The sequence below is a fragment of the Psammomys obesus genome, unplaced genomic scaffold (genome assembly GCF_907164565.1).
Source record: "Psammomys obesus unplaced genomic scaffold, mPsaObe1.curated_primary_1811, whole genome shotgun sequence".
NCBI classification, from domain to species: Eukaryota; Metazoa; Chordata; class Mammalia; order Rodentia; family Muridae; genus Psammomys; species Psammomys obesus.
Genome location: NW_026586383.1, coordinates 1342415 through 1365689, shown reverse-complemented (window position 1 = coordinate 1365689; position 23275 = coordinate 1342415). Strand labels below are relative to the sequence as shown.

Genomic DNA, 23275 nt, shown 5'->3' with positions numbered 1-23275 from the left:
TTCCAAGGCATGGCTGCACTGCCCTGTTCAAGCCTCCTCCCTGCCTCTGTTATAGAAGTCCTCATTCTGCCCTGTTCTGAAATTTCACAAGCGAGGCACCTGCCCAGTCCACAATCAACCTCCTCTGCTACGGGGCAGTGGAAAGGCATGGCCATGGGAAAACCCTCCAGGTAAGCCCACTCTCCTCTTGCCTCAGACACTGCCATCAGCTGTTCTCTGCTCTCCCTCAGCTCTCAGCCTCCTTTCCACATTCACAAGTCAACTCACAGGAAGAGAGGCAACCTCACTTTTACAGAGAGAAAACAAAAAGGCAGAAACCTGTTTGATATCCCATCTCTTGGCTTACTGCCCATGCTAAAGCTAGCGTTGCAAACTCACTTCAGGGCCAATTTCTTACATTTTCTTCCTTGAAAGTTTTCACTTGCCCACTTCACCCTAACTCTAGCCCTGGGTTAAGTTCTGCCTCAGAACTGTGGCCAGAGTTACTTTTAAGAACAAAATCCTATCATACTGCTCTCCTATCCAATACAGCACAGTGATGACTTGTACCCACATCTCCACACCATTCCACCCCCACCTTCCTGCTTGCTTTCACCAGCAACTCCTTCTTCTTTATGATCTCACTCTCTGCAAATCATCTGGACCAGTGACCTTCAAGTTCTCTGAACTCACTCAGCAGTCTCTCCTCCAGCTTCCATGTTTTACTGTTTTCATTCTCCCTTCAAGACTCAGCTCTGAGCTTGCTTCTCTGAACAGCCTCTGCTATCTCTTTTCCTAGTCTTATATGATGCCTCTCTAAACTAATTTATCCTGTTCTTGATAGCATTGGATACTATTAGCTGATTCAAATCAGTTTGTCTTTTCAGTGGACAGTGATCTCCTGAAGGCCAGGATCTGACTGGCTGTCTACATGTCCACTGCCAAGTGTTCAAAAACTGTGAGTGAGTGAGCGAGCGAGCATGTGCATGGGTAAGTGAGTGGGAGAGAGAGTGAGTGAGTGAGTGAGCGAGCATGTGCATGGGTAAGTGAGTGGGAGAGAAAGTGAGTGAGCGAGCATGTGCATGGGTAAGTGAGTGGGAGAGAGAGTGAGTGAGTGAGTGAATATGCAAGTGCAATTTGTCTCACAAGTCTTTATCCATTCCTCAGAGAAGATTCAGCAAATAATACAGTAAAAAACAAATGTTTGGTACACTCTCATCTTCCAAATAAAAGGGCTACGAAAGATGAAGACTCAACTAATGAATGAAATAAACTTTCCACTAGCTCAGGTATTTATCTCTGTTGTCCAAATGTTATATTCTATTGCTATGAAACACTGACAAACCGTAGCCAAGTGCATAACTAATACGACAATGGCTCAAGAAGCTAGAAATCCCTTCCCATAACCTGTTGTCTGTAAATCCAAATATTTCCACTTAACACATGGCAAGGTCACTCTGCAAGAATTACTTTCATATAGGTAACATAACTGTTTGGCACTGGCAGAATCCATTACAATGCCATCAAATCTTCAGAAAAGAGAATTGGAAAAAATAATTTAATCCCCTTCCTTTAAGCTCTGAAGTATCCAAGTGGGATTTCTGAGCTGTAATAACCATGTTTTTACAGAAATCCTATTCCCCCCCCCCCTCATGATTCACATTAAGTGTGAAAAGCTCTATGAACCACAAGGAAACCAAAGCTGCTTTTCAAAAGCAGAGCAACTGTGGCTTACCCGCAGTTCACTTAACGAGGTGTCCGGGTCTATTAAGCTGCTGGTGTCCCCACTGCCCCGTCTGGATGAGTTTCCACTTAGAGGTGTTGTTGCTGAGGCAGAATTTCGAGATGAAGGCTGGAAAAGACAGAAAATGACACTTGTGAGCTGTTTTGTTAAAAACATTTGCTGTGAAGATTAAGCCTGGGGCAGAGCAGTGGGTGCAGGCAAGAGCCTCAGAAGAAAATTATAACAACACAGTCAGGAGGTCACCAAGAGCAGTCCATGTTAGCAGTTTAGACTGGTTTGGGGAGAGAAAGCATCCAGAAAAGAGGCCAGCCATACCTCATATCATTTCATTATCTCAAACACTTTGCCAGAATCCAAAACTCAAAGGTGGGAATAATTTTTACAGAAGCTTTGACTTTTAGGCTCATCTTTGCCACCTTCAAACACTGCTCAGGTGAGCTGTCCCACTGAGTTGTTTACTTTGTAACTAGTGTCTAAGTACTTCCCTGCTTAGTTCCTAACATTGCTTGAGGATCTCATCTTTGCATAGAAACATGCACGATTTTTGGCTAAGAGCAGGAACATTTGCATACCGCTATGAATTGACACTGTTCTCCCCAAAGCCGCACTTGACTAATAAAGAGCAGAGATCTAAGCTACGCAGGATACTTGTCAAGAGCCATATGAAAGCACTTGAGATGGAGCTAATGCAAATGAGATGTTGAGTATGAAATGACAGCGCACTTTGAAGGCTACTGCAGACAGAAGAGTGGACAAGGCGCGCCGCAGGCAGTTTGGAGAGTGTGGTGGTACAATACTGTAAGCCCAGCAACAGGCTGAGGCAGGAGGTCAAAGTCGGCCCAGGCGACATACTAAGCCGCTGACGCAAACATCACAAAACAAAACATTCATGTTGATTCCATGTTGAAATGTGTTGCTTATTTGGACTGAATATTATTTAAACTGATTTTGCTTTTTCTAGAGTGCAACTAAAAAATTTAAAATCGTACAGGCTTTTAGTTGTGGTTGCATTATAAAATTTAATATAGCACATCATTTCCCTGACTTCTTACAAATATGTTTAGAAGTTGGGCAGTGGTGGTGCATGCCTTTAATCCCAGCACTTGAAGGCAGACTCAGGAGGATCTCCAGGAGCTCAAGGCCAGCCTCATCTATAGGGTGAGTTCCAGGACAGCCAGAGCTACACAGAGAAACCCTGTCTTGAAAAGCCAAACCAAAACAACAAGCAACAAATAAATAAATAAATAAATAAATAAATAGGTAAATAAATAAATAAATAAATGGATAAATAAATGAATAAGTAGATAAATAAATAAATAGATAAACGTTTAGGGGAAAATCCCTTTACTACACAGACACCCGTCTACAAAGAGCTTATCCTACTTTACATTTACAGAAATGATTTATCTATAAGGAAAAAAAAATCAAAACAGGGAGTTTGTCAGTCCATTCCTAAATACTTCGTTCTCATGTTTAATGGCTTCTCAATATCAGCTTTTAGAGACTGGGAATCAAAGGAGTAGCCAAGAGCTTTAGGGGTGACACCCAGTGAAATAAAACGAAGCTTCTCTCTTCCCAGGGCTTTCACATGATCTAAGGCTGAAGGAATTTTGAGGGGTCAAGGACAGGAAATAGATGATGGGAAGAACAGCTCTGTCAGCCAATTGTGCTGAACAGAACGGAAGAGTCACAGGAAGCACGGGCTGACCCTGAGAGCTCCGTCCCATCAACAGTTTTATACTCACTCTTGTGTAACTTTCAGCATATTGTTTGTCAGATTTTTCGTCCAACTAGGAAAAGAAAAAGATAAAAATCAAGAAGATGCTCAGCATTGTTGAGTCTTGTCTAGCGGGGAGGAACAATCTCAATGGGGTTTTCTAAGTCCAACAATGTGTAGACCCAGAAGTAAACACATTAAGACAGAAACAAAAGTTATAACAAAATGTCAAGAACTTTTAGTTCATATCCTAAGGAACACAGGCAGAAAGCAAGCAGCATAGACTCAAAAATTTTAGATTGTTTAAACAGATTTTTCTTTTCATGGTATTTAAAATACATTGAAGAAAAACTACATACAAACCTCATTACAAGCAAATATCAATACAAAATATTTTAAACATTATTAAGACAGAATATGTGCATAAAACTATTTCATGCCCAAAACAGGTGATATAAACATATTTTTTCCTTACATAACAAACTCAACAGTACAGAACAGTAGAAGAAATCAGCCTTTCTCCCCACCAGGCCCTTCTCTGCCAAGGACAATCAACCCAAGTCTCTCACAGTCTTTACAACAATGTTACAGACACATTCTCCCACTCCTTTTCCTCTTAGCAAACATCAAAGTTTTGAGACGTCACTTTTCTTCACAGCATGTCTTATTCCCCAACACTACGACACGGACACATCTGTCTGCTGTCTGCTCCCTGTCATGAAAGCCTTGTCTACGTGCCCTCTCTGGGCTCAGAACCCACTGCACTGGTCTGTGCTCACAGACTGCTCCTTTCAGGAGCTTCACAGAGGCAAGTCATCTTGACCTGTGAAATGCCACAGTCAGAGTAACCTGTCTTCTTCTGCTCAGCCTAACTTTCTCCCAAACATGCTGCAAGAAGGAAGGTTTCTTATAGATTGATTCAAAAATTCTAACTGTGGCTAAGGGGAAAATCCAGAAAACTTTGCTAGAGGTTGAACAGTTACTAAAGGTCCCAGCTGGATCTGAGTGTGTCTCATGACCTACAGCATTCATATTTGCTGGCATATACTATTAACCATAGTTAAAAAGTGCCATAGGAACTTTAAATAAAAATAAAATAGTCCCAATCCTGAACTCTGAGCTCAGCCTTCCCAGGCCAGTCTAGAAGGGGAATTTGAAAACTTTCCTCAGTTAATTACTAGAACAGGAAGGAAGCATCATTTCTGCCTTTGCTCGGATGATTTTAACCCAACTTCCTCACATCTGAGAGATTTTAGTGTACTTTTCATTACCCAGTTATCATGTTTAACAAAGACCTTTTACTCAGTTAGTCACTCTCTCAGTAACATAATTGCTGGGTTTTTATGTTTCACTTTTTGGCCACTTCTTGCTGTTACACTTTTAAAACGAAATGTTTAACAACAAACAAGCAATTACAGCTGGAATTTTAATACTGCCACTCTCTGCTGTAAATGAGGAGGTGTCCCTCTCAATGGTGAAGAACACTGCCCAATAGTTAATATTATTCAGAGTAAAAAAGTATTATTTTCATAAACTGCCTTATTTTTATAAGTATTTTCTAATTCATTCTGCTAATAAGCTAATGAAAAAAGAAGTATTCAAAATTAAAATAGTCTAGTCCATCTGAAATCCTTCTTCATACGACCTTTCTTATACAAATCACCCCCAAACTCACCCATTTTTTCTAAGCCATCACCTTGGAATGATCCTCCATTTCAGAGGCTGCATCCCTGAAGCAACCACAACGCTGACTCTGCAGTGCTCACTGTGTTCTGACAGACCTCAACTGTCACAACTCAACCCAGTCATGTGCCAAACCTATGAATCGTTAAGCCGGCATAAAGAAGCCATGCTGCAGTCCAGTTGTGGCTGCAGTAAACTGGCCAGCGACTCCTTCGGTCCCACTTCTGAGGTTTGCACTGTAAAGCTTAGGAATCCGTGAGGTATATTGCAATGACAAGCTAACGTTTACAATGATGACTAAAAGTACCTGCCAGATCCTAAAAGGGCTTTTTAAATGCAATAAAAATTTAATCATGCTTAAAGTACAAAAGGACACACTAAAGCAAGTGTTTACAATGTGGTTTGTTAATTATATTCATTAGATCACAATTATCCATTAACTTCTTTTTCTTTTAATTTGTTTTTTGTTTTGTTTCTCTGTGTAGCCCTGGCTGTCTTGGACTCACTTTCTAGACCAGGCTGGCCTTGAACTCACAGAGATCCACCTGCCTCTGCCTCCTGAGTTCTGGGATTACAGGCGTGTGCCACCACCGCCTGGCTCTGTCCATTAACTTCTAATAAATATCCTTCATTTGAAATACTTGGGGAAAGAAGTGTTTCAAATTTAGGACTTTTTCCAGTGTAGAAATACTCATATACACAGACTGAGATATACTGGGGATGGTACCCAAATCTAAACATAGAATACATCTATACTTCACACTTTTCCCACAAAAGTTAATTTTATATATTATTTTTAGTGTGACTGAAGTTTGACTACCAGTTTATACAGCATCATGTTGGTACTCAAAAACTTTCAGATTTTACAACATTATGAATTTTGGGATTTTTTGTATTAAATTTGAACAGTCAACCTAATAATGACAAGGTTATCTAAAAAATGTTTAAAGAAAAACAAACAAAACACAGAAAGTGTATCTGATTCCATAACCACTGATGGCAAGTAAACATTGGGTTTAATAATTTCCTGAAGTGAACCTGGCTAAGAATTTTGTTCAAAGCCAGATACAATAAATAATAAGAGCATATTTATGCTCCTTTATTTTCATTTCTTCTAGCCTGACCCACACAGGAAGACAAGAGGTGACAGTATATGACTCCTGTAGCCTTGTAGAACAGCCTGCCCCTTTTCCAAGCACCTCCTTATACAATATCATCCTGTGGGCACACAATGCACCCACAACATGGCAGCCTATAAAGAATCTCTCCAGGGCAGAGCTGGCACAGGGAAGGATCGCCCAATAGAAACCCCCTTTCATCTGCCTCGATGAGGTGAACTAAAGCATCTGCTTCTTAAATTAGAGTCACCTGTTTCGCATTAAGCACATCATCAAAAGGTAAAATTAATGCTATTTTATAAGCACTTAAAAATACAAAGGGCTATGCCTTACAGGCTATAAAATAACAGATACCTAGAAAGCCCTGTTCTAGGCAATCTTTTGCCTACATTAAGGAGTTATTTAATTAATAGAAGCAAAAATTACTACTTAATTAATAAAGCAAATTGCCAAGAACTAAATGTACAGGGATATAACTAATCCAGGTCTCATGAACTGTGAGATGGGCAGAAAGCAAGCTATCAAGAGATCAGATATATACAGTAAATTCACTTTTATCTATGGAAAAAAAAGCAGGTACCAGTGAACTGGTGAGGTGGTTCAGCGGTAAAGCACTTGCCACTGAGCCTCACAACCTGGGCCCAATGCCCAGGACTACACTAAAGGAGAGAAACAACTGCTGCCATCTGCCCTCTGACCTACACACGTGCTCCGTGCCACATGCTCACATGAACACACATAAACAAAATAAATTAAAATGTTTTAAAAATTAAAAAGAGGTTACCAAGCAGGTTAATAAAATGCACATCTAGAGAATAACTGGGGAACCAGCTTCTAATTTCCTATGTAGACAAAGTCCTTGGTTTAATCCACAGCAAGATGAGACTGTTGCACAGCCAGATTTAAGAGCTAGCAACGTCCCCTCCAGGTCTTTCTATCTCCCTCTTCTTCCATATGATTCCCTGCCCAAAGTTTGGCTATGAGACTCAGCATCTCCTTTAATATGCTGATGGGTATCTTTCAGAGGCCCCCTGTGGAAGGCTCCTGTCCTGTTCCCTGTCTTCTCCTACTTCCAATGTCTATCTTACTTGCCCTTTTGAGTGAAGTTTCAGCATCTTCCCTAGGGTCCTCCTTGTTGTTTAGCTTCTTTAGGACTATAGTTTTTAAGTATGTTTATCCTGTAGTATGCCGCTAATATCCACTTATAAGTGAGTATATACCATGTGTGTCTTTCTGCTTCTGGGGTTACCTCACTCAGGATGATCTTTTCCAGTTCCATCCATTTGCCTGCAAATTTCATGATTTCCTTGTTTTTAACTGCTGAGTAATATTCCATTGTGTAAATGTACCACACTTTCTATATCCATTCTTCAGTTGAGGGGCATCTAGGTTGTTTCCAGATTCACAAGGAAACCAAGAGAGCCAAAAACCTGGACCCAGGGGTTCCTGCAGAGATACTCCAACCAAGAACCATGCACGGAGAACCTAGAACCCCTGCACAGATGTAGCCCATGGCAGCTCAGTTTCCAAGTGGGTTCCCTACTGAGGGGAAAAGGGACTGTCTCTGACATGAACTCAGTGGCTGGCTCTTTGATCACCACCCCCCGGGGGTGCAGCCTTGCCAGGCCACAGAGGAAGATGATGCAGTCAGCCCTGATGAGACCTGATAGGCTGTGGTCAGATGGAAGGGGAGGAGGTCCTTCCCTATCAGGGGACTAAGTAAGAGATACAGAGGAAGGATGGGTGAGTGGGACTGGAAAGAGACAAGGGAGGGGGCTACAGCAGGATACAAAGTGAATAAGTTATAATAAGTAATAAATAGATTGATAAATAATAAATTTTTAAGAAATTAGGTTAAAAAAAGAACTAGTAATGTGGAATAATTACAACTGGAATTAATTAAAATTATTATAGTCAAGATTAAAATAGTTCAGAAATAGCTATTTCGTAGCATAAGTGAAGTGCTAATAAAAAACAATCTCTGCATTTCTGGGAAGAACTGCTACCTCTCATCCCCTCCAAAGGGCTGGGCAATCAGAACAGGGCTTGTCTGTGTGGTGCCTGCCAGGTGGGGAGCGGCTGGAGAGATGAGCTCAGAAGGCAGGTCACAGTGTGCCTGAAGGGCGAGTGCCCGAAGGAGCAAGGAGCCTCACACCAACACCAGAGTCCACTTTAAAACAGAGAATCAGAGGTGTTTCACTAAGTAACTTATTTATTATTCAGCTTTTACAGGCCCTAACTTTATAGATGTATCAAAACCGAGATGAGGGGCAAAGAGCAAAGCAGAAGCACGCCAACATGGGCCAAGTCCAGGGTGGTGTTAGGAAAGTACTAATTCCTTAGGAATGTAAGGCTGGGCATGCACTTCAGACTGCTTCTCAGGAAGAGACAGGATGTAAATGCATTGGCTCTAAAATAATCCAGAAAAAGGGATAGTAAAAAACACACCAAACAAAATTAGCTACTGGGGTCCCTGAAGACGCTGATGAGAACTGCGGAGGAATTCCAGAGTGAAAGAAAAGGGGTTTTAAAGCACATCTTAACAAATATGCTGCAAAATAATTATGTTTCGTGTAATATGCTCAAATGAATATGTCTAAGGAGTTTAATTAGTTTCATAATTTTAAAAATAACTACACAAGCTGTTAGTCACGTGCCTGGAACAACATGATGACACCATGCAATAAACTCACGCTGGTCAAGTCTGAGATGCCGGCGACATCCACCTCAGAGACAACACTCCCCCTACGATTGCAGCGGCTAAAATAATCAGCAGCAGAGACCTTTCAGTCAGAGAAAATGAGACGCTTTTAAAGTCAGAAAGGAAAGAGACACTAGCTAACAGTGGGAAATTGTGCACGTTTTAATCTGATGTTTGATAAAGTATAATAAAATGAGGAAAGTTCTGTAATTAACCAATTTCAAAAAGCAGAAAAGAGGTAACTAAGTGAAGTCACAGCTCCCTCAACAAGCTTTCTCCAGGATCAAGTGCAGAGACTTGCCACAAAGACCATTTCCTGCCTGCATTCATGTCAAGCAAACTTGGCACACTCAAGGCACTGGGAACTTTGACTGGCGAGGGCAGTGGTCCAGGCTCCTGTGAAATCTCTACTGTATCTTTCAGTCTTAGAATTCATTATAGCCATCAACTCTGGCAATACTCAATTTCTACCAATTCTTTTTTTTTTTTTTTTTTCTGTTTTGTTTTGTTTTTCTACATGGCATTATCCCAGGAACTATTGGACTAACTAATGAGGAGGACCGACCTAGGAAGTCCCTTCCCTTGCTCTTCAAACAGTGGAGCCTCTCCTAAGTCACTGCCCTGATGATTCTTCCAGGGTCACTCTCACATATCCACCCCAAGACCCTCTATCACATTCACCTGCTCAAGGCATCATAGGCTGAACTAGTTGATGTCTTTTACTAGGACATAAGCTCGGTAAAGGCAGGGAACTGTCCTCCTTGGTTTGACACGTCATTCCTAACACAGTGTCTCATACATAGCAGGCACTCCGTTAATACCTACCAAATGACCCTACCCCACTCATCAGTTATTCTTAACTTAAGCTGTCTGCACCCACTTTAAAGCTCCTCCCTGAGAAATGGATCCAGAAACCCATCCACAGGGTCAAAAAAAGTCTCAAAAGTATGAAGTCTGCTAAAGGCTAACAAGATCAAGCAATGGTATTTTTATTCTTTAAAACAATATTACAACTTCATTTTTAAATACTAATATTTATTAGCACTTGCTACCTTAAAAAGTTTGAAAGGTATCTTCCATAGTTATTCACTGAATACATATTAAGCTAAGAACAGAGTAGACAGCCATTAGCATCTCCACTGTACAGAAACAGTAATAGACTGAGGCGAGCCCTGCAGCATCGCTGTAGGGCCCCTCCCCTTTCCAGTCCACGGTCTCCATGAGTGTCAGCCTTATGTGAGGGCTGAGGGATCCCACCTGCTTTATGTCTCACACAGACATGGTGTTTCCTTCTCTATGAGAACCATGGTTTACAACTGTCCACATTAATTCAGCTTGCACTGAATGGTCTACTCCTTTTCTGGAAGGAACTACAGCTTTAAGCTGATACACCATCCTCTACTCTATAATTTCCACATCAGATCCTTATAGAGACCAAAAATGTCACTCTGCAAAATTTCCAGCTTTGTTGATAAGTAACACAAAACTATTACCGTGTCGACAATAATAAATTAGGTGAATGTCTGAACTGATGGTTTAAAATCTTGCTGTCAACAGCTGACAAGGCCACAGTCTTAAGATCTGGACAAGCACTGACACAACTCACATACAGGAAGCAACAGGTAGCAAGACCCTGAATTCCAGCTGCAAGCACTACATGATGGTGAAGTGCGACTCTCGGTTGAGAGGCTCATTTTGGAAAATAAGCAGATAAATAGGTATACAAAAAAGAAACAAAGAAAGTGAAAGATTTTTAATAAATGACTTGTATATGAAACACATGAACCTATGACTCACCTCAAGACCACATTACGAAACAAGTTGTTCTTAAAAGCTGTATTTAAGGAAATGCTCACTCTGTCAAATGCAAACTTTACTTTGCAGTGAATTTCACATAATCCCACACTGCTGTCACTGTAAAGGCAACATCTGTTCACATGCAGACCATGCTCACCACGCTCTCCCTTCGCCCACGACTGGCGCCATCAGAAGACACAATGCTTGCGGTGTCGTCATCGATGGACTATAGAAAGTAAGAAAGATTCAGTTTCCCTCTGGGTCTCGCAGACTGTAAACACACGGGGCATTTGAGGAGGCCACCCTACATGAGTACTACACTTGGTATAGCCACTGTGCTTCGTTAGAGAGGTAAGAAGCTCTAAGGCAAAATGAACTATCATTTAAAAAGCACGATGCTTCCCAAAAGCACAAAGAATAAAGCTATTATTTTATTTAGGTTTAACACTGGTGAGGGCATGAGTAAACCAAAGTTGGCTGGGGAGGTCATGCTCTTTTAGACTTGCGGATCTGTGTAGTCCCTTGAGACATCAATAAATACACTTATGATTTCAATTTGGCAAAGAAAAAATGGTGTTTTAAAATGAAATAACCTATGTCAAAGAGGTTCCTACCAGCAAAGCCCCAGGGAAGTGACTCTCATCTCCTGGCACTCACTCCAATGCTGCCAGCGGAGACAGTACTGCCATTCCCTTCAAGGGCTGTGTTCTTCCCACTCCACTGGCAGAACTCATCTTTGGTACAAGTAGCTTATCTCCATTCTGATGTCACTTAAGACACCATTATGGCATCACTATGGTAGAAATTCTGAACCCAAATTGGAAATGAAATAGAATTTAGCCAGCTCACAAGGACAAGGATCCACACTGGTGTGTTTCTGAAAATACACTATCAAAATATTTTTGCAGAGGCCACTACATTCAGCATATTAAAAATGTCACCAGGTCTGAAATGACCAAGTAGAATTTGATCATACAGTGGGTTACGAGTAAATATCCTTCTTTTCTGAAAAGCCTTTATGCTCTAAACAGTAACAGACTGCCGAGACTGAGGCGAGCCCTGCAGCATCACTGTAGAGTCCCTCCCCTTTCCAGTCCACGGTTTCCATGAGTGTCAGCCTTACGTGAGGGCTGAGGGATCCCACCTGCTTTATGTCTCACACAGACATGGTGTTTCCTTCTCTATGAGAACCATGGTTTACAACTGTCCACATTAATAAAAACTCACCCATGTGATGCTTTCCAAAATTTTTAAAATGAGTATGTATACTCATTTTAAAATAGATTAAAATGAGTGATTTTTAAAATGAATATCTATACATTTGTGGGACAGTACACGGAGGTTAAAAATTTTTGATGATATGTGGCCAAAATGAAAAGCACCCATACATGTCTAAAACATCTCTGTATGTGAGCAGATCCCATGTTACTCTGTATGTGCACTGGTCTCATGTCACTCTGCATGTGCGCAGGTCCCATGTCACTCTGTATGTGCGCAGGTCCCATGTTACTCCGGACTTCCCTGGACTAACTTTACTTACGTATATAAAGTAAAAAATGTTAATGTTCCAGAAGGAGCAGATCATTGTATGTCACAGTTTTAAGAGCTGGTTTTACTTCTCCAGCACTTCCCATACAGAAGGGCTAGTAAGCAGGGGAATGGCAATGCAGGAACATACGCAGGGAAAGCCCAGAGCAGCACACCAACAGGAACTCTCCACACTTGAAAGGCAGGGTGTCCCTCGTAAATGAGAACACAAACACTTTAAGACTGCCCAATGGCCTCAGTTCCAGACTCAGTGAAGAAATTACTCAGGTCCACACAGAAACAGTCAATTAGCACATATTAGTACATGGTTTTTGTAGACTTGGAAGCACATAATCCATGCAAAAGACGGTGAGGCACACCACTCTATTCTAAAGTGTGACTGAGAGCAGCTAAGCACGCCTACAGCATGCAGAGGAACCAGACAGCTCACCACAGGACTGCTCCGGGAAGAACTTGCTCTGGATGAGTAGTAACTGTATTCAGATGGCTACAAAGTTTCCAAGAAGAAAGGCTTTACAACAATGGCCAGCTGGCTTTCTCTGCTGGGAATACAGTGACCCCACTCTTAACTTTTGATGCCCAAGATGAAAATAGCTGTCTTTCCTTTGCCTGGCACTCCACCTCACACCCACCCTCGAAAGGGGAGGAGGTGTCCCAAGAAGTTTCTCTATAGACCCCCATCCTATGTTAATAACTCAGGTAGTCACCTTCTTATAGCTAGCTGAATGAATGGGTCACATGTTGTAGCACAGGGCTAGGCGAAATCACTCCCGGTCCCTTCCTGTATCCCACCCCCCTTTCCCCATTTAGACTTACAGTTCGAGAACCATAAGGGTTATATAATCCACCATACAATGATGCCTAAAGAACAAAAGAATATTATTTATCTATTTAGCACTGGAGTTATTTTGAAAAGTCTTATTATTTTGGCAGTTCATAATTCAAAAACTGCTTCAGGACGCTGTGTTATATTCACTTGCATAAACAATCTGCTGTATCATTTTCAATAAAACTTCAACAATATACTTGGCTTAAAAAAAAAAACAATACAGTATTTTCTTTCCCTATCATGTTATAACATGAGGAAGCTAACATTAATTCATTTAGTCTCTTAAAGGAACAAACAGCGGGAAAGTCTTCTGAAACTGGCCACAGAACACCAAACAATTAAAAGCACCAACAACAAGCATGTCACACAAAGCTACTGGTTATGCTTTTAATTCAGCTGGCTTCACAGTCTTTTGACTGCCATAGCCTCGGGTCACAATCATACCAAAGAAAACTATGTGAGTGTAGTAGGACCCAAGTGAGTCTTTCTCCTTGCAGGAAATGATTTAAAACGTACGCTACCAAAAATCATCCATCTCTACACTGGCAAAGGGAACAGGATTGTTTTTCATGCCCTAAGTTTTGCATCCTAAGCACAGGCAGCGTACACTGCAGGATACACGGCAGGAAGTCCACACAGCTGAGCAGCTCCCTGACAGTGGCCCTACCGCAGAGCACACTGGAAGAAGGAAATACAAACCAGACTGGTACTTCTCAGCAGACCAGAATTTGCAGTTGGGGAGGCCTATGGGGAAAGTGCACTTATTAAACCTACAGAAAGCCAAGAGTAGCTGTGACAGCAACACACTCCTTGGAAAGTACTAACCCTGTTCTGACTCCTGGATGTGCCCAGAGGCTCACTGCACAGGGAAGAAGACTGTAAGAGAGGCAGAATGATAGAAATAAGCAAAAACAAAAAAGACAGGAGAGGCACTTCACATCACACAAGCAGACAACTTTGAGTTTGTGCTTCCACATTCATTAGCCAGACCCACATGCTTCAACAGTGTGAAAACACAGGAAATAAAAGTCAGTACAAACTTTTTAAATGCTGTTAAGGGTAAGAAAGAAAATCCCTCTAGCAGTCATCCATCAATATGACTACAACCTTTTGGTATTAGCAAATTATTTGCAGGATGTGATGTGGGGACCCAGGAAGGCACTGGAGAAAAGGGGGCCATGGTACTGGGAGTGTGTCAAATGGTGGCCTCGGAGCAGCCTGGTGGCTGTTCCTCAGACATTGCCAATGCTTCTGCGACACGCTCCCAGTGGGCTTGGCTATGTTCTAGAGGACTTACTAAGGGAGCTCTTAGTTACTGCTCTCACTACTTTTCCCTCCAACAGATCCAAAAGCCTATCTTTCAGATCACAGCATGGACACTGCACACTTGTTAACCAGCCACCACACTGGCCACTGAGTTCATGCACTACAAGTGCTTTTTATAGAAAAGTTACATTTCTTTCCCTCTGTCACTCAAGACACAAGTTTCAGTTCTTTTTCACTGAACTTAGACAAACAAGAATAGTGAAATTGTGAGTGCAGGCAGGTTTTTAAATTGACAGTGTTCTCTAGTGCTTAGAATCAAATCCAGAGCCTGGCAGGTTTTAATGAAATATTCTATCATATAGATTAGCTCCCATTCCTGACTACTTTTAAATGTACTGGGTATCACACATTAAAGTATGTTTTAAATGTAAATGTCTTTAAAAAAAAAATACTCTAGTTGACTGTAGTGACACTTGCCTTCAAACTGAGCACATGGGTGGCTGAGGCAGGATGAGCAGGCCTTGGCTACAGAGACACACCATGTCTCAAAAACAAAAAAAACAAGCAAAACCTCCAAAACAGACAAAAAAGAAAAACAAGATTCTAACACTACATTAATATTCTAACAAACAATAACAGCCCTCTTGTCTTGTATGTAGCTTATATTTTCACACGTAAACTTCTTTAAAGTTTACCTATCAGTGTATTGATGCCTATAGCTTATTTTCAACCAAATCAAAAAACTAGATAGAGGCTGGGCATGGTGGTCCTCACCTTAATGCCAACAACTGGAAGGCTAAGGCAAAGTAATCTTGAATTTGAGCCTGGGCTATAGACATAGTAATAATCTGCCTCAAAAAAAAAAAAATGATAGATGAGGTAATAAACAAATAATTATGATTAAGGGAATAAGCTATATAATCTAAGTAGTAAGAATGCAATGTTCACTGCATAAATTCTTTTTCTGTTTAAAATTTTCATTACAAACATGGTAATTTAGCAGTTCTCTCTAAAGACACACAAGAAGGATTATAGAATTAGTTATCAAAACTGGTACATTCAAACCATTCATAAATTTGTTACAAATAGTCAAAATGCAAAGTGGGGGATTAGAGAGGTGTTAAGGGTGGGGAAGATAAATGAGCCAAAGAACTCTAGACAAACCCGGAAGTAGTAGGTAGAGGCAGGTTTGCTATGTCTAAGACTGCTATAGTTTCTCTGGTCAAAGTAGAGCCCACTCTGAAAAAAGCAAAAGTTACCACCGTTTTTTTGTTTTGTTTTGTTTTTTGTTTTTTTAGGTTACATGTTTTTGATGCAACCTCACCAAAACAAATTTTGAACACACAGGCAAAGTCTGATACTGTTGAGGTTCCTTCTTTCCCAGAGCATTGCCGTTAGAGCAATGGCTCACAGGGAAGAAAAAAGTCAGCAGCAACGGCTTAAGATATCTTGAAAATGATGGGCATTAAAGGTCAGCTACTTCAAAAGCAAAGTCATTACTAATTATTATTACTTTAAAAAACAGATAGTAAACCCTCAGATAAAAGTGAAAGGCAAATAAATGAGTTACTCTCATTCTGCTTTTAGGAATGGCCCTGAAAAACCCAGGGCCATTGAATAATTGCCACTTGTATAAACTGCTGGATTAGAGAAGTCCCTTATCAAATCTCTCTTGGTGGAGGTTAAGCACTGCGATCTCTGCTTAGAACTGACCTTCTCTACCGCTGACACTACTCGCAGGCCCCTGCTTCTGCCATCACTGCCATTCACACCCTCACCAGGCAGAACATCTCAGCCGGTGCCCACACTCCAAGGCCTCTCTAGAATCTGCTTTCTATTACATTCACCCTCCCTCCTCCCTTCTGGCTAAATCCTCCCATTACTCCCATGGGAACCCAGAATTGGCAGAGAGCTGGAGACTGTATTTCTGCCAATGGCACAGTGAGGAAGAGGTGTTCCGAGGACCCTAATTCTGTGGCATTTGTTCTCCACAGAAATGCTTGGTCGAGTAACTGGAATGGAAAGCCTATTCATTCTGCAGTATACTCACACAGGTGAAAGGGTTTCAGGGTTCTCACATGGGAACACTCTATTAGCTATTTCACTGTTTCCACCAGTAAGTACATTCCATGTTCCTAAAAACTAGCTGATGAAACCCACTTGTAATTTGGTGCTGTCCTTAATGCCACAACTGGATCAAACTTCTGAAACAGAACTAACCAGTGGGTCCTTATGAGAACTAGAAGATCGCGTCTTCATCCCATGGGTGTGACTGTAAGAATGATTCTGGAAGTAAATATTGAAAGTTAACTTTAATGATCATAGAGCAAGAGTTTAAGAATGAAATCCAACATGAAAATGATAGCAGTGGCATATATACCACAGAGTGGTGCACATGGGACCTATTTTTCGTCTGTTAGTAATGGACTCCCTGAACTTGGAAGGCTGAAACATGTGGCCTCAAGCACATCTCCTTCTCTTCCCTCTCCCTGTAACCACGTGCTGTCTAGCCAGCTAAAGGAGATCTACTAGAACACGGAGTCAGAATGACGTCTGTGTGGACCTGCACTGTACCCCTGACTTGAGTCTTGTCCCCCACTTCCTTTTCCTTAGAAAGCTGGAGGTAGCAAGAGTCTAGTCCTCCTCCTTTAGCCATCTTGTCTAAAAGCAAAAACAATGCCGTAAGTTAATCAGAAGGACACTTGACTGCTGAGGACAACATTCTTCTTTTGGATTTGTGTGTAAACATTTGTGCCTATATGCCGTATGTGTGCAAATGCCAAAGAGGGCGTGGATCCCCAGAGCTGGGCTATAGACGGTTGTGAGCCAGCCAACACAAGTGCTCACAACTCAACTCAGGTCCTCTGGAGGAGCAGTTAATGCTCTTAACCCCTGAGTCACCTCTCCAGACTGCAGACAGTATTCTTAGAAGTTAGCAGATCCATGGCATAAGCTACTCAGAAGAGAAATACCTAAAATGCATGTACTTAAGCTTATACAAAGTACTTCCAAAGGGTGATTATATAAAAACATCACTTCTCCCAGGGAAACAAAGGACAACAATGTTACTAACAGACAACCAGAAGACAATAAACTCAGCTAGGTCGTAAGACTGTGAAGTTGCAAGTACCTGAAACAGCCAAGGGCAACAGGCTGTCCTAGGAAACCCAATTCACATAGAGTCAGATCCTCAACAATAGGGATAAACTCATTTTCTTATTGTGAAAATGAGTTTATATTTCTTTTATATTTTATATAAAATATATAATAATTTATATAATTTTATATGAAATATATTATAATATATAAAATATATTTTTATTACATTTCTTTTATATTTTACTATGAACATCCTAAGTGGAAACTATGTAATATAGAAATGTAGTATAGAAATGGGCAATCTACCAACATAACAGTAACCCAAAGAAAACAAGCCAGTTTGACTTCCATAGCTAACTCAACCTATCACGCCAAAATGCTTAAGCATCTTCAGCTGCCACCTATCACTGCTGGATGTTTTATTTAGTAATCTGTCAGCTTATGGAACATAAAATAAAGCACAAATCTGTGCTACTTAGCTCAGGGTGTGCCAAAACACTGTCAGAGTGGCTGGAGAGATGGCTCAGAGAATAATCATGCTTGCTGCCAAGCCTGATGCTGGATGAACTGAATTTAATCCTCGGAACCCACATGGTAGAGGAGAACCAGCCCCAACAAGCTGTACTCTGACCTCTGTGTGTGCCATGTGACACACATACACAGGAAAAATAAATAAACATGAGGCTAAGAAAATAAACAAACCAGTCTTCCTGCACAGCAAGTAAGCACAGGGGCCTGCTCCTCTCTAGAGGACAGACAGAAGCACAACCGTGCTCAGGACACTAAATGGCCACTGTTTGTCTTGTCTTGTTTTATTCTGTGGTACTGGCAAACCTACAGCCTTGCAATGCTAAAGACACACTTCACCCACTGAGCCATGCTCTCAGCCACTGATCCTCAAGTCTATGGGAAAAGCTATTATTTCAGTAACAGATTACGCCACAACTGCAAAAGCAATGGTTTTTGCTTTGTTACACATTTCCCCCAAAAAAGATCACAACAAAAAACCATGAAAGTTAGTCATAATCTATGATTAGCAACAACTGCTGTTTACAAAATAAAACCTCACACGTAACACACAGTCATGCACTACATACTAATGATGAAAGCCTTGATGATCTGTCCTTGAGGGTATCATACTGCAGTTCAGAAAAGAGGAAAAGTTGGTTGAATCGCCAAAGTCAGGAACATAAGGAAAAAAGCAACATTTGTTAATATTAAAATGAAAACAGTGCCACTTCAAAAGGAAAAAAATAATTAAAGGCAAAAGCTATTATTATATTATATACAACCTTTACTTTTTTAGCAGAAATAAGTGCTACCACTGTTTGCAGTCATTTTAAAAACAGCAAAAGCGAGGAAGAGCCCATAGCTAATCTAGCTTGCAAAAGAATAATCTTGGAATCAAAGCAGGGGCACTTTCTTGAACTTTCTTAGAGGCATATGCCTAAAAATCTTATTTCTTCAAGAAAATTCTCAACAAAAAGAGAAACTTGGCCAGAACAAACTGTGGAAAGCACAGTTGATAAGCAAGTGACATTAGACACAAATCAAAAAAAATATGCAAAATTAATAAGACCAAAAAAATGCACATTTCCATGTAAAGTCCTTTAATATGAATATCACATTTTTAAAACCATGAAAATGAATGGAATACAGCTACTTGGACTTAGTCTCCTAACAATGTTTCTTCAGCATTCTGTCTTATAAGCTTTTAAACAATCTTACTCTAAGGTAATGGACATCACAATGCATTTAAAAATACTATTTTGTAAAAATATCTTTCTTTTACATTCTTACACTGAGTTAGAACTTTAGATAACACTATTCAAAACCTCAATCCAAAGTAATGCCTTCCTAAATTTAAGTTGATTCCCTCTTGAGATCAATTAATTGAGTTTACCTAAAAGTTAAAAAATGAAATACAGGGAGCTGGAGGGATGGCTCAGCAGTTAAGAGCACTGTTTTTTCTTCCAGAGGTACTGAGTTCAATTCCCAGCGCGCGCACGCACGCGCACACACACACACACACACACACACACACACACACACGGTGGCTTGTAACCATCTATACAGGGATCTGATGCCCTCTTCTGGCATGCAGGTGTACATGCAGATAGAGCCCTCATATACATAAAATAAATTAATAAAATATTTTTAAGTTCTCCTGATAAATGCAATTTAAAAATGAAACACAGGAGAAAATATCACAAGGTGCTGTGTACAGCAGAGTTACATCACTTGAGACCAGGCATAACGGACAGCATACACCTGTAATCCCAACGCTCAGTAAGCTGAGGCAGTAGGAAATGAAGTTCAAGGCCAGCCTGAGCCACTCAGTGAGCCCTCATCTCAAAAATAAAAACAAGTATATATTATATATACATATAGAATAGATACAGGTGTTTTACATGTAATTTTCTGAAATTTGTTTCAATAATACATAGAGAGAACTAGAAATTTGTATATACAGACTAGATAATGAAATAAAATGTATTTCTAGTAGAGCTAATTTTATAAAGCTTAAAATATCCTAGAATATAAAAACATGCATTCTAATTTTAGTAAGATTTTAAAATACTAGTTCAAATATAGCAAAGCTTGTCTTGTGTATGTAAATACAGCAGAAACCTCAACCATGTATTCCATTTAATATAAGGCTGCAGTACAATTTTACCACTGGTATAAATTCACTGAAAATGTTGTATGTGATATTTCTCTGAAAATCAAGTCTCTTCCCTACGAAAGTTTCATTTCATTTACTTCTTTTCCCAATTAAAATATTTTTTATTTAAAAAAAAAATCCATGGACCAAAACACAGAATTCTTTCAGTCAAGTACAGCCTTGATTGAGAAGTGTGGACATCAATGGCATGCAGGAGCACAGTGGGGAGAGGGAAGGGGAGGGCCCGGTCGGGCGGCACCATCCCAGGTGTCTGTCTAAGCATGTGTCTGTCCATAGGCAAGCCAGCAAGCAGTCTTCCTCCATGGTTTTGCTCCAAGCTGTTGCTTGCCTTCCTGCCCTTCTACTTTCAATTATGGACTGTGACCTGGAAGTGTGAGCCACATAAATCCACCCTCTCCTCTTCCCCTAAGATGCTTCTGTCAAGAGTATTTTATCATAGTAACAGAAGGAAACCAGGACAGCAATTTAAATGGGGTTGGGGGGTTATTTTCAGAGAAACCTGCTTTAAAGTTCTCACAGGGAAACAAAGTAGAAACTCTCTTGTCTTACTAGTCCATTCCCGTTGTTCCTATATCTAGAATACTAGAAATCAACAATAAAAGCATAAAAATCGAAGACTACACATTTCAGAGTTACACACCATCACGTCTCTCCTTTTGGGTATACTGGTTCTGCTCCAGTGTGTCCCAGTAACATCCTTCGATGAACTCTTCAATGAAATTAAGCAGCAAAATATTAAATATCAAAAGATAAGCTTAAAGAGTTTAAAAACAATTATTTCAAAGCCACTAATATATGATTAGGAACTAAATAAACAGTAACTAAACAGTAGAAATCTCTACTGAGGAGTAGTAATTACCCTTTGGTTCAAGGTCACTCTATTTTCTAACTTGAGATTTCTACTGTCTTTTTGTACTCGGGGCACAAACAATAACCAAGTATTTGTGGAGCTTTGTTAAGGTGGCTACAGGCATCCACATTATTAGCAATCTGCTCACAGGTAACAGGCAGGCAGATATGGTTCCATGGTTCCACACCCAAGACTGACTTACTGGTCCCTCCCCCAAGCCTAGATTCAGTCTCAGGCTTTCTTTGTTCTCCTTATTTTTGGTCTTAATAGCCATAGGATTTTCAAGCCAGACAGCTTCTGTCAGGAGTACCTTTCAATAGAGCAGTTCCTGAAACATAAATGGACAAAAGGAAAGCTCGAAGTCCTAAGCAGCATAAAAGTGTAAATGCACCCAACCCACATCCAGGTACTGCTAACGCTGCAAAACCAAATAAACGTGTAGATAGTATGAGTCCTTTAAATACATAACTCTTTTTTCTTTTCTTTTTTTTTTTTGAGTTCTCACTTTTTCTTATTTGTTTATTTTTACAGCCCAATCAATCACAGCTTCCCCTCCCTCCTCTCTTCCCAATTCCTCCCTCTGTTTCTCCTCAGAAGAGGCAGTAAACACATAACTCGTAAGTTTAAAAAAAAAGTGGAGAAACTTCTAAACTATATAATAAACCACAAGAAAATTTAGGTCATCATTTTAAACTATATTTATTTCTACAGAGGACAGAGGTTGTCTGACATGTTCAGATTGATGGAAATGGTAAAGTCATTTTACAAGCCAATAATCCAGAGCTACTGACAGCTCAGGGGCCTGCCACACATCCTGGGCCCAATCCCCAAAGCAAAGCAACAAATATAAACAAAATAAAACAAATAAATACAAATAAAATAAACAAAAACAAAAACAAAAAAATGGCTGGAATCCTAATAAAATCCTAATAATGAAACCCTAATTAAAACAAGGGGGGGGGCAATCTCAAAGCCTGGGTATGTGGCTCAGCCACAATGGAGGAGCACTTAGAACGGGGCTCCATCCCCACAGTGATCAAAAACAAAGAACCCTGTTTAAAGAAATGCAATTTAATTTATCAGTGAGCATTTGGACTTCTGTGTAAAACCTATGCATGTGAAATACAGTGGGTATGTACACAGACATATCAGGAAAGTACAGCCTCCTTCAGTACCTTTCAAGTTCACATGCAATTTTTCTCCTTCCAGGGAGGGAGAAGCCCAGGTCTTTGCACGTGCTAGTCAAGAGCTCTACCGCTTAGCTGCATCCTCAGCCCTCATATATTAACTTTTAAAATATGAAGAGTCAGCAGGGTGTGGTGAGCACACCTGTAAACCCAGCACTCAGGAGGCAGAGGCAGGAGGCCAGCCTGGTCTACAAAAGAAGTTCCAGGACAGTTACACAGAAAAAGAGAAACCCTATCTTGGGGGTGGGGGAGGGGAAGTCTTCCTCTACCCATGGGAACACATTTTTACAGCTACTGTAATTTAAAAAAGGAGAGAGAATTAAAGTTGTATCTCAAATGGTTAGTGACACAATCTGCATTAAAAGGAAACTGGCATGGATGCCCTCCAGCCACTCCAGTTGGACAGTTCCCTATCAGAGTAAGTAGATTTCATTCCTAACTTAGGTCCCACTAACTCAGTAAGAAATGAAATGTGTGAACGTTCACACTATGAGCATTCTAAAAGCAAAGAAACTGGTCACAAAAAGAAAATGTGGAATATCCTTGACCCTCAACTTTGAAACTTTGGTGGACTCATTACATAAATCTTTTTCAAGTAATTTAAAGAGGAAAGAAAAAGTACCTCTAGCAAGAAGCATGACAAAATGCATACGTTTTCTGCCTAAAAAACATCCATGATATAAAAATATTTGAAAGGAGCGTTTTGCTGCATGTGTACAATGGGTACCCAGAAGACAGCACCCGACGCCCGGGATCTGGAGCTGGGGACTGCTGTGAGTCCTGCCCCGTGGGTGAGAAGAACTAAACCCAAGTCTTCTGAAATGGTGGCAGGCGTTTCCATGCGCTGAGCCAGCCTTCCAGCCCCCTCAAGACACCTTCACGCCACCGGATAGCTCACATTTCTTTAAAAAAAATGAAAATACTCTAAAACAAATCTAAATTTTGTAACTAAACAGAGCACTTAGAACTTGAATCCAGTTTACAAAGTTATTATGCAAACACAATAGTTACAAATAGCAAAAGAAAATAATGTATTAGAATGTAATGGAGTATTTACAAATACGAGTTTGT

General features: G+C 40.5%; 1 protein-coding gene across 3 annotated transcripts in view; it reads right to left on the bottom strand.

Annotated features, from left to right (window-relative positions):
* Window positions 1–23275, bottom strand: part of Lrrfip2 (LRR binding FLII interacting protein 2) — a 98222-nt gene that overhangs the window by 29059 nt on the left and 45888 nt on the right. For 2 of the 3 annotated variants that reach the window (XM_055601844.1, XM_055601845.1), the window contains exons 5-6: window positions 3469–3513; window positions 1715–1831 (exon numbers count right to left, since the gene is read on the bottom strand). In XM_055601844.1, the coding sequence (XP_055457819.1) occupies window positions 1715–1831; window positions 3469–3513 (162 nt within the window). Of the gene's footprint in view, window positions 1–1714; window positions 1832–3468; window positions 3514–8934; window positions 9025–10896; window positions 10966–12717; window positions 12775–13103; window positions 13149–13941; window positions 13993–15546; window positions 15622–16602; window positions 16669–23275 lie in introns of all 3 variants that reach the window. The other variant, XM_055601846.1, reaches the window with a different exon arrangement.